Genomic DNA, 15,480 nt, shown 5'->3' on the forward strand with positions numbered 1-15,480 from the left:
TTACAGTGAGGGGTGTGGGGTATATCAGTGTGTTACAGTGAGGGGTGTGGGGTATATCAGTGTTACAGTGAGGGGTGTGGGGTATATCAGTGTTACAGTGAGGGGTATGGGGTATATCAGTGTTACAGTGAGTGGTGTGGGATATATCAGAGTGTTACAGTGAGTGGTGTGGGGTATATCAGTGTTACAGTGAGTGGTGTGGGGTATATCAGTGTTACAGTGAGGGGTGTGGGGTATATCAGGGTGTTACAGTGAGGGGTGTGGGGTATATCAGTGTTACAGTGAGGGGTGTGGGTATATCAGAGTGTTACAGTGAGGGGTGTGGGGTATACCAGTGTTACAGTGAGGGGTGTGGGGTATATCAGTGTTACAGTGAGTGGTGTGGGATATATCAGGGTGTTACAGTGAGTGGTGTGGGATATATCAGGGTGTTACAGTGAGGGGTGTGGTGTATATCAGAGTGTTACGGTGAGGGGTGTGGGGTATATCAGTGTTACAGTGAGTGGTGTGGGATATATCAGTGTTACAGTGAGTGGTGTGGGATATATCAGAGTGTTACAGTGAGGGGTGTGGGATATATCAGAGTGTTACAGTGAGGGGTGTGGGGTATATCAGAGTGTTACAGTGAGGGGTGTGGTGTATATCAGAGTGTTACAGTGAGGGGTGTGGTGTATATCAGGGTGTTACGGTGAGGGGTGTGGTGTATATCAGAGTGTTACAGTGAGGGGTGTGGGGTATATCAGTGTTACAGTGAGGGGTGTGGGGTATATCAGTGTTACAGTGAGGGGTGTAGGGTATATCAGGGTGTTACAGTGAGGGGTATGGGGTATATCAGTGTTACAGTGAGGGGTGTGGGGTATATCAGAGTGTTACGGTGAGGGGTGTGGGGTATATCAGGGTGTTACAGTGAGGGGTGTGGGGTATATCAGTGTTACAGTGAGGGGTGTGATGTATATCAGAGTGTTACGGTGAGGGGTGTGGTGTATATCAGTGTTATGGTGAGGATTGTGGGGTATATCAGAGTGTTACAGTGAGGGGTGTGGGGTATATCAGAGTGTTACAGTGAGGGGTGTGGTGTATATCAGTGTTACAGTGAGGGGTGTGGGGTATATCAGGGTGTTACAGTGAGTGGTGTGGGGTATATCAGAGTGTTACAGTGAGGGGTGTGGGGTATATCAGTGTTACAGTGAGTGGTGTGGGGTATATCAGTGTTACAGTGAGGGGTGTGGGGTATATCAGTGTTACAGTGAGGGGTATGGGGTATATCAGTGTTACAGTGAGTGGTGTGGGGTATATCAGTGTTACAGTGAGGGGTGTGGGGTATATCAGTGTTACAGTGAGGGGTATGGGGTATATCAGTGTTACAGTGAGGGGTGTTGGGTATATCAGAGTGTTACAGTGAGGGGTGTGGTGTATATCAGTGTTACAGTGAGGGGTGTGGTGTATATCAGAGTGTTACGGTGAGGGGTGTGGTGTATATCAGTGTTATGGTGAGGATTGTGGGGTATATCAGAGTGTTACAGTGAGGGGTGTGGGGGATATCACAGTGTTATGGTGAGGATTGTGGGGTATATCAGTGTTACAGTGAGGGGTGTGGTGTGTATCAGAGTGTTACAGTGAGGGGTATGGGGTATATCAGTGTTACAGTGAGTGGTGTGGGGTATATCAGGGTGTTACAGTGAGGGGTGTGGGGTATATCAGTGTTACGGTGAGGGGTGTTGGGTATATCAGTGTTACAGTGAGGGGTGTGGGGTATATCAGAGTGTTACGGTGAGGGGTGTGGTGTATATCAGAGTGTTACGGTGAGGGGTGTGGGGTATATCAGTGTTACAGTGAGGGGTGTGGGGTATATCAGTGTTACAGTGAGTGGTGTCGGATATATGAGAGTGTTACAGTGAGGGGTGTGGTGTATATCAGTGTTACAGTGAGGGGTGTGGGGTATATCAGAGTGTTACAGTGAGGGGTGTGGGGTATATCAGAGTGTTACGGTGAGGGGTGTGGGGTATATCAGAGTGTTACGGTGAGGGGTGTGGGGTATATCAGTGTTACAGTGAGGGGTGTGGGGTATATCAGTGTTACAGTGAGTGGTGTGGGATATATCAGGGTGTTACAGTGAGGGGTGTGGGGTATATCAGAGTGTTACAGTGAGGGGTGTGGTGTATATCAGAGTGTTACGGTGAGGGGTGTGGGGTATATCAGTGTTACAGTGAGGGGTGTGGGGTATATCAGTGTTACGGTGAGGGGTGTGGGGTATATCAGGATGTTACAGTGAGGGGTGTGGGGTATATCAGTGTTACAGTGAGGGGTGTGGGGTATATCAGTGTTACAGTGAGGGGTGTGGGGTATATCAGGATGTTACAGTGAGGGGTGTGGGGTATATCAGAGTGTTACAGTGAGGGGTGTGGTGTATATCAGTGTTCAGTGAGGGGTGTGGGGTATATCAGTGTTACAGTGAGGGGTATGGGGTATATCAGTGTTACAGTGAGGGGTGTGGGGTATATCAGGATGTTACAGTGAGGGGTGTGGGGTATATCAGTGTTACAGTGAGGGGTGTGGGGTATATCAGAGTGTTACAGTGAGGGGTGTGGTGTATATCAGTGTTACAGTGAGGAGTATGGGGTATATCAGTGTTACAGTGAGTGGTGTGGGATATATCAGGGTGTTACAGTGAGGGGTGTGGGGTATATCAGGGTGTTACAGTGAGGGGTGTGGGATATATCAGAGTGTTACAGTGAGGGGTGTGGGGTATATCAGAGTGTTACAGTGAGGGGTGTGGGGTATATCAGAGTGTTACAGTGAGGTGTATGGGGTATATCAGTGTTACAGTGAGTGGTGTGGGGTATATTTCAGGGTGTTACAGTGAGGGGTGTGGGGGATATCAGTGTTACAGTGAGGGGTGTGGGGTATATCAGAGTGTTACAGTGAGGGGTATGGGGTATATCAGTGTTACAGTGAGTGGTGTGGGATATATCAGGGTGTTACAGTGAGGGGTGTGGAGTATATCAGAGTGTTACAGTGAGGGGTGTGGTGTATATCAGAGTGTTACGGTGAGGGGTGTGGGGTATATCAGAGTGTTACAGTGAGGGGTGTGGTGTATATCAGAGTGTTACGGTGAGGGGTGTGGGGTATATCAGAGTGTTACAGTGAGGGGTGTGGTGTATATCAGAGTGTTACGGTGAGGTGTGTGGTGTATATCAGAGTGTTACGGTGAGGGGTGTGGGGTATATCAGAGTGTTACAGTGAGGGGTGTGGGGTATATCAGAGTGTTACGGTGAGGGGTGTGGTGTATATCAGAGTGTTACGGTGAGGGGTGTGGGGTATATCAGTGTTACAGTGAGGGGTGTGGGGTATATCAGTGTTACAGTGAGTGGTGTCGGATATATGAGAGTGTTACAGTGAGGGGTGTGGTGTATATCAGTGTTACAGTGAGGGGTGTGGGGTATATCAGAGTGTTACAGTGAGGGGTGTGGGGTATATCAGAGTGTTACGGTGAGGGGTGTGGGGTATATCAGAGTGTTACGGTGAGGGGTGTGGGGTATATCAGTGTTACAGTGAGAGGTGTGGGGTATATCAGTGTTACAGTGAGTGGTGTGGGATATATCAGGGTGTTACAGTGAGGGGTGTGGGGTATATCAGAGGGTTACAGTGCGGGGTGTGGTGTATATCAGAGTGTTACGGTGAGGGGTGTGGGGTATATCAGTGTTACAGTGAGGGGTGTGGGGTATATCAGTGTTACGGTGAGGGGTGTGGGGTATATCAGGATGTTACAGTGAGGGGTGTGGGGTATATCAGTGTTACAGTGAGGGGTGTGGGGTATATCAGTGTTACAGTGAGGGGTGTGGGGTATATCAGGATGTTACAGTGAGGGGTGTGGGGTATATCAGAGTGTTACAGTGAGGGGTGTGGTGTATATCAGTGTTCAGTGAGGGGTGTGGGGTATATCAGTGTTACAGTGAGGGGTATGGGGTATATCAGTGTTACAGTGAGGGGTGTGGGGTATATCAGGATGTTACAGTGAGGGGTGTGGGGTATATCAGTGTTACAGTGAGGGGTGTGGGGTATATCAGAGTGTTACAGTGAGGGGTGTGGTGTATATCAGTGTTACAGTGAGGGGTATGGGGTATATCAGTGTTACAGTGAGTGGTGTGGGATATATCAGGGTGTTACAGTGAGGGGTGTGGGGTATATCAGTGTGTTACCGTGAGGGGTGCGGGGTATATCAGAGTGTTACAGTGAGGGGTGTGGGGTATATCAGTGTAACAGTGAGGGGTGTGGGGTATATCAGAGTGTTACAGTGAGGGGTGTGGGGTATATCAGAGTGTTACAGTGAGGGGTATGGGGTATATCAGAGTGTTACAGTGAGGGGTGTGGGGTATATCAGAGTGTTACAGTGAGGGGTGTGGGGTATATCAGAGTGTTACAGTGAGGGGTGTGGGGTATATCAGAGTGTTACAGTGAGGGGTGTGGGGTATATCAGAGTGTTACAGTGAGGGGTATGGGGTATATCAGAGTGTTACAGTGAGGGGTGTGGGGTATATCAGAGTGTTACAGTGAGGGGTGTGGTGTATATCAGTGTTACAGTGAGGGGTGTGGGGTATATCAGAGTGTTACAGTGAGGGGTGTGGGGTATATCAGAGTGTTACGGTGAGGGGTGTGGGGTATATCAGAGTGTTACGGTGAGGGGTGTGGGGTATATCAGTGTTACAGTGAGGGGTGTGGGGTATATCAGTGTTACAGTGAGTGGTGTGGGATATATCAGGGTGTTACAGTGAGGGGTGTGGGGTATATCAGAGTGTTACAGTGAGGGGTGTGGTGTATATCAGAGTGTTACGGTGAGGGGTGTGGGGTATATCAGTGTTACAGTGAGGGGTGTGGGGTATATCAGTGTTACGGTGAGGGGTGTGGGGTATATCAGGATGTTACAGTGAGGGGTGTGGGGTATATCAGTGTTACAGTGAGGGGTGTGGGGTATATCAGTGTTACAGTGAGGGGTGTGGGGTATATCAGGATGTTACAGTGAGGGGTGTGGGGTATATCAGAGTGTTACAGTGAGGGGTGTGGTGTATATCAGTGTTCAGTGAGGGGTGTGGGGTATATCAGTGTTACAGTGAGGGGTATGGGGTATATCAGTGTTACAGTGAGGGGTGTGGGGTATATCAGGATGTTACAGTGAGGGGTGTGGGGTATATCAGTGTTACAGTGAGGGGTGTGGGGTATATCAGAGTGTTACAGTGAGGGGTGTGGTGTATATCAGTGTTACAGTGAGGAGTATGGGGTATATCAGTGTTACAGTGAGTGGTGTGGGATATATCAGGGTGTTACAGTGAGGGGTGTGGGGTATATCAGGGTGTTACAGTGAGGGGTGTGGGATATATCAGAGTGTTACAGTGAGGGGTGTGGGGTATATCAGAGTGTTACAGTGAGGGGTGTGGGGTATATCAGAGTGTTACAGTGAGGTGTATGGGGTATATCAGTGTTACAGTGAGTGGTGTGGGGTATATTTCAGGGTGTTACAGTGAGGGGTGTGGGGGATATCAGTGTTACAGTGAGGGGTGTGGGGTATATCAGAGTGTTACAGTGAGGGGTATGGGGTATATCAGTGTTACAGTGAGTGGTGTGGGATATATCAGGGTGTTACAGTGAGGGGTGTGGAGTATATCAGAGTGTTACAGTGAGGGGTGTGGTGTATATCAGAGTGTTACGGTGAGGGGTGTGGGGTATATCAGAGTGTTACAGTGAGGGGTGTGGTGTATATCAGAGTGTTACGGTGAGGGGTGTGGGGTATATCAGAGTGTTACAGTGAGGGGTGTGGTGTATATCAGAGTGTTACGGTGAGGTGTGTGGTGTATATCAGAGTGTTACGGTGAGGGGTGTGGGGTATATCAGAGTGTTACAGTGAGGGGTGTGGGGTATATCAGAGTGTTACGGTGAGGGGTGTGGTGTATATCAGAGTGTTACGGTGAGGGGTGTGGGGTATATCAGTGTTACAGTGAGGGGTGTGGGGTATATCAGTGTTACAGTGAGTGGTGTCGGATATATGAGAGTGTTACAGTGAGGGGTGTGGTGTATATCAGTGTTACAGTGAGGGGTGTGGGGTATATCAGAGTGTTACAGTGAGGGGTGTGGGGTATATCAGAGTGTTACGGTGAGGGGTGTGGGGTATATCAGAGTGTTACGGTGAGGGGTGTGGGGTATATCAGTGTTACAGTGAGAGGTGTGGGGTATATCAGTGTTACAGTGAGTGGTGTGGGATATATCAGGGTGTTACAGTGAGGGGTGTGGGGTATATCAGAGTGTTACAGTGCGGGGTGTGGTGTATATCAGAGTGTTACGGTGAGGGGTGTGGGGTATATCAGTGTTACAGTGAGGGGTGTGGGGTATATCAGTGTTACGGTGAGGGGTGTGGGGTATATCAGGATGTTACAGTGAGGGGTGTGGGGTATATCAGTGTTACAGTGAGGGGTGTGGGGTATATCAGTGTTACAGTGAGGGGTGTGGGGTATATCAGGATGTTACAGTGAGGGGTGTGGGGTATATCAGAGTGTTACAGTGAGGGGTGTGGTGTATATCAGTGTTCAGTGAGGGGTGTGGGGTATATCAGTGTTACAGTGAGGGGTATGGGGTATATCAGTGTTACAGTGAGGGGTGTGGGGTATATCAGGATGTTACAGTGAGGGGTGTGGGGTATATCAGTGTTACAGTGAGGGGTGTGGGGTATATCAGAGTGTTACAGTGAGGGGTGTGGTGTATATCAGTGTTACAGTGAGGGGTATGGGGTATATCAGTGTTACAGTGAGTGGTGTGGGATATATCAGGGTGTTACAGTGAGGGGTGTGGGGTATATCAGGGTGTTACAGTGAGGGGTGTGGGATATATCAGAGTGTTACAGTGAGGGGTGTGGGGTATATCAGAGTGTTACAGTGAGGGGTGTGGGGTATATCAGAGTGTTACAGTGAGGTGTATGGGGTATATCAGTGTTACAGTGAGTGGTGTGGGGTATATCAGGGTGTTACAGTGAGGGGTGTGGGGGATATCAGTGTTACAGTGAGGGGTGTGGGGTATATCAGAGTGTTACAGTGAGGGGTATGGGGTATATCAGTGTTACAGTGAGTGGTGTGGGATATATCAGGGTGTTACAGTGAGGGGTGTGGAGTATATCAGAGTGTTACAGTGAGGGGTGTGGTGTATATCAGAGTGTTACGGTGAGGGGTGTGGGGTATATCAGAGTGTTACAGTGAGGGGTGTGGTGTATATCAGAGTGTTACGGTGAGGGGTGTGGGGTATATCAGAGTGTTACAGTGAGGGGTGTGGTGTATATCAGAGTGTTACGGTGAGGTGTGTGGTGTATATCAGAGTGTTACGGTGAGGGGTGTGGGGTATATCAGAGTGTTACAGTGAGGGGTGTGGGGTATATCAGAGTGTTACGGTGAGGGGTGTGGTGTATATCAGAGTGTTACGGTGAGGGGTGTGGGGTATATCAGTGTTACAGTGAGGGGTATGGGGTATATCAGTGTTACAGTGAGTGGTGTGGGATATATCAGGGTGTTACAGTGAGGGGTGTGGGGTATATCAGTGTTACAGTGAGGGGTGTGGGGTATATCAGTGTTACAGTGAGGGGTGTGGGGTATATCAGTGTTACAGTGAGTGGTGTGGGATATATCAGAGTGTTACAGTGAGGGGTGTGGGGGATATCAGTGTTACAGTGAGGGGTGTGGGGTATATCACAGTGTTATGGTGAGGGGTGTGGTGTATATCAGAGTGTTACGGTGAGGGGTGTGGGGTATATCAGAGTGTTACAGTGAGGGGTGTGGTGTATATCAGAGTGTTACGGTGAGGGGTGTGGGGTATATCACAGTGTTACGGTGAGGGGTGTGGGGTATATCAGAGTGTTACAGTGAGGGGTGTGGTGTATATCAGAGTGTTACGGTGAGGGGTGTGGGGTATATCACAGTGTTATGGTGAGGATTGTGGGGTATATCACAGTGTTACGGTGAGGGGTGTGGGGTATATCAGTGTTTCAGTGAGGGGTGTGGGGTATATCACAGTGTTACGGTGAGGGGTGTGGTGTATATCACAGTGTTACGGTGAGGGGTGTGGGGTATATCAGAGTGTTACTGTGAGGGGTGTGGTGTATATCAGAGTGTTACGGTGAGGGGTGTGGGGTATATCACAGTGTTATGGTGAGGATTGTGGGGTATATCACAGTGTTACAGTGAGGGGTGTGGGGTATATCAGTGTTACAGTGAGGGGTGTGGGGTATATCACAGTGTTATGGTGAGGGGTGTGGTGTATATCAGAGTGTTACAGTGAGGGGTGTGGGGTATATCACAGTGTTATGGTGAGGGGTGTGGGATATATCAGAGTGTTACAGTGAGTGGTGTGGGATATATCAGGGTGTTACAGTGAGTGGTGTGGGATATATCAGTGTTACAGTGAGGGGTGTGGTGTATATCAGAGTGTTACAGTGAGGGGTGTGGGGTATATCAGAGTGTTACAGTGAGGGGTGTGGGGTATATCAGTGTTACAGTGAGGGGTGTGGGGTATATCAGTGTGTTACAGTGAGGGGTGTGGGGTATATCAGAGTGTTACAGTGAGGGGTGTGGGGTATATCAGAGTGTTACAGTGAGGGGTGTGGGGTATATCAGTGTTACAGTGAGGGGTGTGGTGTATATCAGAGTGTTACAGTGAGGGGTGTGGGGTATATCAGTGTTACAGTGAGGGGTGTGGTGTATATCAGAGTGTTACAGTGAGGGGTGTGGGGTATATCAGTGTTACAGTGAGGGGTGTGGGGTATATCAGTGTTACAGTGAGTGGTGTGGGATATATCAGGGTGTTACAGTGAGTGGTGTGGGGTATATCAGTGTTACAGTGAGGTGTGTGGGGTATATCAGGGTGTTACAGTGAGGGGTGTGGGCTATATCAGAGTGTTACAGTGAGGGTTGTGGGATATATCAGGGTGTTACAGTGAGTGGTGTGGGGTATATCAGTGTTACAGTGAGGTGTGTGAGGTATATCAGGGTGTTACAGTGAGGGGTGTGGGGTATATCAGAGTTTTACAGTGAGGTGTGTGGGGTATATCAGAGTGTTATAGTGAGGGGTGTGGGGTATATCAGAGTGTTACAGTGAGGGGTGTGGGGTATATCAGAGTGTTACAGTGAGGGGAGTGGGGTATATCAGTGTGTTACAGTGAGGGGTGTGGGGTATATCAGAGTGTTACAGTGAGGGGTGTGGGGTATATCAGTGTTACAGTGAGGGGTGTGGGGTATATCAGGGTGTTACAGTGAGGGGTGTGTGGTATATCAGAGTGTTACAGTGAGGGGTGTGGGATATATCAGAGTGTTACAGTGAGGGGTGTGGGGTATATCAGGGTGTTACAGTGAGGGGTGTGGGGTATATCTGTGTGTTACAGTGAGGGGTGTGGGATATATCAGAGTGTTACAGTGAGGGGTGTGGGGTATATCAGAGTGTTACAGTGAGGGGTGTGGGGTATATCAGTGTTACAGTGAGGGGTGTGGGGTATATCAGGGTGTTACAGTGAGGGGTGTGTGGTATATCAGAGTGTTACAGTGAGGGGTGTGGGATATATCAGAGTGTTACAGTGAGGGGTGTGGTGTATATCAGGGTGTTACAGTGAGGGGTGTGGGGTATATCAGAGTGTTACAGTGAGGGTTGTGGGGTATATCAGAGTGTTACAGTGAGGGGTGTGGGATATATCAGAGTGTTACAGTGAGGGGTGTGGTGTATATCAGGGTGTTACAGTGAGGGGTGTGGGGTATATCAGAGTATTACAGTGAGTGGTGTGGGGTATATCAGAGTGTTACAGTGAGGGGTGTGGGATATATCAGGGTGTTACAGTGAGGGGTGTGGGGTATATCAGTGTTACAGTGAGGGGTGTGAGATATATCAGAGTGTTACAGTGAGGGGTGTGGGGTATATCAGTGTTACAGTGAGGGGTGTGGGGTATATCAGTGTTACAGTGAGGGGTGTGAGATATATCAGAGTGTTACAGTGAGGGGTGTGGGGTATATCACAGTGTTACAGTGAGGGGTGTGGGGTATATCAGTGTGTTACAGTGAGGGGTGTGGGGTATATCAGAGTGTTACAGTGAGGGGTGTGGGATATATCAGAGTGTTACAGTGAGGGGTGTGGTGTATATCAGGGTGTTACAGTGAGGGGTGTGGGGTATATCAGAGTATTACAGTGAGTGGTGTGGGGTATATCAGAGTGTTACAGTGAGGGGTGTGGGATATATCAGGGTGTTACAGTGAGGGGTGTGGGGTATATCAGTGTTACAGTGAGGGGTGTGAGATATATCAGAGTGTTACAGTGAGGGGTGTGGGGTATATCAGTGTTACAGTGAGGGGTGTGGGGTATATCAGAGTGTTACAGTGAGGGGTGTGGGGTATATCAGAGTGTTACAGTGAGTGGTGTGGGATATATCAGAGTGTTACAGTGAGGGGTGTGGGGTATATCACAGTGTTACAGTGAGGGGTGTGGGGTATATCAGTGTTACAGTGAGGGGTGTGGTGTATATCAGAGTGTTACAGTGAGGGGTGTGAGGTATATCACAGTGTTATGGTGAGGATTGTGGGGTATCAATAAACATTTCCTGGTGTTCCTTCCTTTAACGATTCCCTTCCTGCCCCTCTCCTCCTTGACCCCGCAGGTCATCGACTTTGATGAGCTGCCGACCCTTGACCCCCTCGCCCTCCTTGAACCTGGCCTCTCAATGCGCCATCATGATGTCCCTGAGACTCCTCCTCTTCCTGGGACCCATCGTTGCGTTTGGTGGGCTGGTGTCGGCCTTGCCTGAGAGCCCAGTACCCACAGATGAGACGAGCAGTACCTCGCGACTCCAACCTACCACCGCAGATTCCCTCGCCGCGATGGCAGTCGAGACTGCAACAAATGCCCCCGAAGGCTCTCCTGTGACCAGGGGCCTCCTCTCTCTGCTGGTTCCCACCGTGCTAGTCACATCGACAGCCGGCGCTGCCTCTGAGGCATCAACCGGCCCGCCCAGCTCCATCCAAACCGGGCAGGCTGTCTTCGCTCAGCCCTCGTCCGTGCCCGCCAGCGAGGAGCCGAGCTCCTCATCCACCAACAGCTTCACCACGCCGGAGCAGTCAACCAGCAATCCAGCCACGAGCCAGGACCTCGCCTGGACCTCCTCGCCAACCCAACACCATTTCAGCACCACGCAGATGCCAGAGTCCACCACACACGTCATCGCATCGACCAGTCGGCCAGTTACTTCAGCAACCACATCCAACCCATCTAGTGTCTTCGATTCTTCAACTACATCCAACCCATCAAGTGTCTTCGATTCTTCAACTACATCCAACCCATCAAGTGTCTTTGATTCCTCGACCCAATCCAGTGTCTTCGATTCTTCAACTACATCCAACCCATCAAGTGTCTTTGATTCCTCGACCCAATCCAGTGTCTTCGATTCTTCAACTACTTCCAATCCATCCAGTGCCTTTGATTCCTCGACCCAATCCAAACCTTCCAGTGCCCCTGGTTCTCTTCCACCAGCTCCGCCCCATTCCACCCCTCAACCCACGTCCTCTGCATCCATCAGCCCGATCCTGATTGTCATCGTGATATTACTCCTGGCTGTTGTCATTTCCATCGTTATCGTCTGCTATATCAGGCGGAGGAGGCGGAGCCACTCGCAGACCTTCGACCCCCAGCGCAAGAGGAAGGGCAAGGCGGAAGACGCCTGGGCGGGTCCTGTGGCGCTGCCCGAGGACGGAGGGGTGACCGAAGGGACTGAGGAGAAGAACGAGGCGGATTTGACCTCCAAGCGCCTGTCTCTGTCCACCTTCTTCAACAAAAGGAAATCGCGAGCGGTGTCCATGCTGCTGGAGGAGGTAGACGAGGTGGGAAATGCCAAGAACCCAGACCAGGAAGCGCGGCAGCCTCTCCTGTCCAATGGGCAGGTGACTGACCCACAAACTCCAGAGCAAACCCAACTCCCTGTCACTGACCAGCGCTCTGGGGGTCCCGCCCCCCAGGTGCCCAGCGATCAAGGACTTCTCCTCCCTCCTCCTCCTCCCTCGCAGCCTAATGGCCATGTCCAGGGACCCGAGTCGGAGCAAGGAATGCGCGATGACCTCCTGCCTCCTCCTCCTCCCGGCGACACGGCAATCCCACGTCCCGAGGCCGGCAAAGGAGAGAAGCTGGACTCGTTCGCGGTCAAGACTTCCTTGTGAGACACGAAGCCTTCGGTTCCAACACGCTCTCCGCTTTCTACACCCATCCCACTCCCAGAACGCACCTGGCTTGGCGGAATAGGAAGTGCTTCCTGTCAAGCGAGCTTTACCTCCACCATCTCACGACGGAACAGGCTCGAGGGGCTGAATATCCTCCTCCTGTTCCTGTGTAACAGGTTTGAGGGGCTGAATGGCCTCCTCCTGTTCCTGTGTAACAGGCTCGAGGGGCTGAATGAGCCTCCTCCTGTTCCTGTGTAACAGGCTCGAGGGGCTGAATGGCCTCCTCCTGTTCCTGTGTAACAGGCACGAGGGGCTGAATGGCCTCCTCCTGTTCTTGTGTAACAGGCTCGAGGGGCTGAATGGCCTCCTCCTGTTCCTGTGTACCAGACAAAGGGGCTGAATGGCCTCCTCCTGTTCCTGTGTAACAGGCTCGAGGGGCTGAATGGCCTCCTCCTGTTCCTGTGTACCAGACTCAAGGGGCTGAATGGCCTCCTCCTGTTCCTGTGTAACAGGCTCGAGGGGCTGAATGGGCCTCCTCCTGTTCCTGTGTAACAGGCTCGAGGGGCTGAATGGCCTCCTCCTGTTTCTGTGTAACAGGCTCGAGGGGCTGAATGGCTCTCCTCCTGTTTCTGTGTAACAGGCTCGAGGGGCTGAATGGCCTCCTCCTGTTCCCGTGTAACCAGCTCGAGGGGCTGAGTGGCCTCCTCCTGTTCCTGTGTAACAGGCTCGAGGGGCTGAATGGCCTCCTCCTGTTCCCGTGTAACCAGCTCGAGGGGCTGAATGGCCTCCTCCTGTTCCCGTGTAACCAGCTCGAGGGGCTGAATGGCCTCCTCCTGTTCCTATGTTTCACTCCGCTTGCCTGGTTTGCTCCTGTGATCTTGTATATTTTTGGAAATTCGATGCCAGAATTGGAAACTGAATTCTTCAGCAGCTCCTGAAAGTACCAGTGAAACTCCTGGTCCGAACGTTCCCCAACAGAAGGGACAGGTTACTGAGGGTAGGGGGACATTTACAGACAGTTTGGGGACCCGTATCCCGGGGAGAGTCGGAGCCCGCAGGGACTCGTACCCCGGGGAGAGTCGGAGCCCGCAGGGACTCGTACCCCGGGGAGAGTCGGTGCCCGCAGGGACTCGTACCCCGGGGAGAGTCGGAGCCCGCGGGGACCCGTACCCCGGGGAGAGTCGGTGCCCGCAGGGACTCGTACCCCGGGGAGAGTCAGTGCCCGTGGGGACCCGTACCCCAGGGAGAGTCGGTGCCCGCGGGGACCCGTACCCCGGGGAGAGTCGGCGCCCATGGGGACCCGTACCCCGGGGAGAGTCAGTGCCCGTGGGGACCCGTACCCCGGGGAGAGTCAGTGTCCGTGAGGACCCGTACCCTGGGGAGAGTCGGTGCCCGCAGGGACTCGTACCCCGGGGAGAGTCGGAGCCCGCGGGGACCCGTACCCCGGGGAGAGTCGGTGCCCGCAGGGACTCGTACCCCGGGGAGAGTCGGAGCCCGCAGGGACTCGTACCCCGGGGAGAGTCGGTGCCCGCAGGGACTCGTACCCCGGGGAGAGTCGGTGCCCGCAGGGACTCGTACCCCGGGGAGAGTCGGTGCCCGCAGGGACTCGTACCCCGGGGAGAGTCGGAGCCTGAGGGGACTCGTACCCCGGGGAGAGTCGGTGCCCGCAGGGACTCGTACCCCGGGGAGAGTCGGAGCCTGAGGGGACCCGTACCCCGGGGAGGGTCGGAGCCCGTGGGGACCCGTACCCCAGGGAGAGTCGGAGCCCGCGGGGACCCGTACCCCGGGGAGAGTCGGTGCCCGCGGGGACCCGTATCCCGGGGAGAGTCGGTGCCCGCGGGGACTCGTACCCCAGGGAGAGTCGGAGCCTGAGGGGACCCGTACCCCGGGGAGGGTCGGAGCCTGAGGGGACCCGTACCCCGGGGAGGGTCGGAGCCTGAGGGGACCCGTACCCCGGGGAGGGTCGGAGCCTGTGGGGACCCGTACCCCAGGGAGAGTCGGAGCCCGCGGGGACCCGTACCCCGGGGAGAGTCGGTGCCCGCGGGGACTCGTACCCCGGGGAGAGTCGGAGCCTGAGGGGACCCGTACCCCGGGGAGGGTCGGAGCCCGTGGAGACCCGTACCCCAGGGAGAGTCGGAGCCCGCGGGGACCCGTACCCCGGGGAGAGTCAGTGCCCGTGGGGACCCGTACCCCGGGGAGAGTCAGTGTCCGTGAGGACCCGTACCCTGGGGAGAGTCGGTGCCCGTGGGGACCCGTACCCCGGGGAGAGTCAGTGTCCGTGAGGACCCGTACCCTGGGGAGAGTCAGTGCCCGTGGGGACCCGTACCCTGGGGAGAGTCGGTGCCCGTGGGGACCCGTACCCCGGGGAGAGTCAGTGCCCGTGGGGACCCGTACCCTGGGGAGAGTCGGTGCCCGCGGGGACCCGTACCCCGGGGAGAGTCAGTGCCCGTGGGGACCCGTACCCCGAGGGGAGTCGGTGCCCATGGGGACCCGTACCCCGGGGAGAGTCGGTGCCCGTGGGAACCCGTACCCCGGGGAGAGTCAGTGCCCGTGGGGACCCGTACCCCGGAGAGAGTCGGTGCCCGTGGAGACCCGTACCCCGGGGAGAGTCACCGCCCGTGGGGACCCGTACCCCGGGAAGATTTGGTGCCCGTTGGAACCCGTACCCCGGGGAGAGTCGGTGCCCGTGGGGACCTGCACCCCGGGGAGCAGGACTGAAGTGGTGAGGGGGAGATGGGGTTAGAGTGAGGCGGAGCTGGGATTTGGGACGGTTCCTGGGGCCTACAGCTCAGGCTTCACAGTACATGGCGCCCGCAGTGGGAGTGGGGGATGGTCCCTGGGGCTGAAACTCTGTGTCCTGATTGGTTGATGCCAGGAACGTTCTATCCTGTGAACCGCCTGAAGCTGATGAGAAGTTTAAATCTTTTGTATGAATGTAATAAAAAGAAACTGAAATTAAATGTGGTCTGAGTGTTGACAGCAGTTACAGGCCCAGCGGGCAGGAGTGAGGGGAGCGCTGAAATGGACTGCTGGGTTTACATCGAATGTGCAGGACAGAAACAGGCCCTTCGGCCCAACAGGACCAGGCCGGTGTGTATGTTCCACACCAGCCTCCTCCCACCCTTCTCAGTGTCGGCTGTGGCCCATTTGGCGGCACACTCGCCTCTGAGTCAGAAGGTTGTTGGTTCAATTCCCAATCCAGGGAGTCCGCTGAAAGAATGCTGCACTGTCGGAGGGCCAGTACGGAGGGAGCACCGCACTGTCG

At 53.5% G+C, this 15,480-nt stretch overlaps 1 protein-coding gene across 1 annotated transcript in view; it reads left to right on the forward strand.

Annotated features, from left to right (window-relative positions):
• Window positions 1-15,175, forward strand: part of LOC147094605 (uncharacterized) — a 73,174-nt gene extending 57,999 nt beyond the window's left edge. Inside the window, exon 2 of the mRNA XM_085974440.1 lies at window positions 10,667-15,175. Within this exon, the coding sequence (XP_085830566.1) occupies window positions 10,667-12,215 (1,549 nt within the window). The 3' untranslated portion in view covers window positions 12,216-15,175. The remainder of the gene's footprint in view (window positions 1-10,666) is intronic.
• Window positions 15,176-15,480: the final 305 nt, after the last annotated feature.

The sequence above is a fragment of the Somniosus microcephalus genome, unplaced genomic scaffold, assembly GCF_052327205.1.
Source record: "Somniosus microcephalus isolate GS21.2 unplaced genomic scaffold, FLI_Smic_1.0 unresolved_chr1, whole genome shotgun sequence".
Classification (NCBI taxonomy): domain Eukaryota; kingdom Metazoa; phylum Chordata; class Chondrichthyes; order Squaliformes; family Somniosidae; genus Somniosus; species Somniosus microcephalus.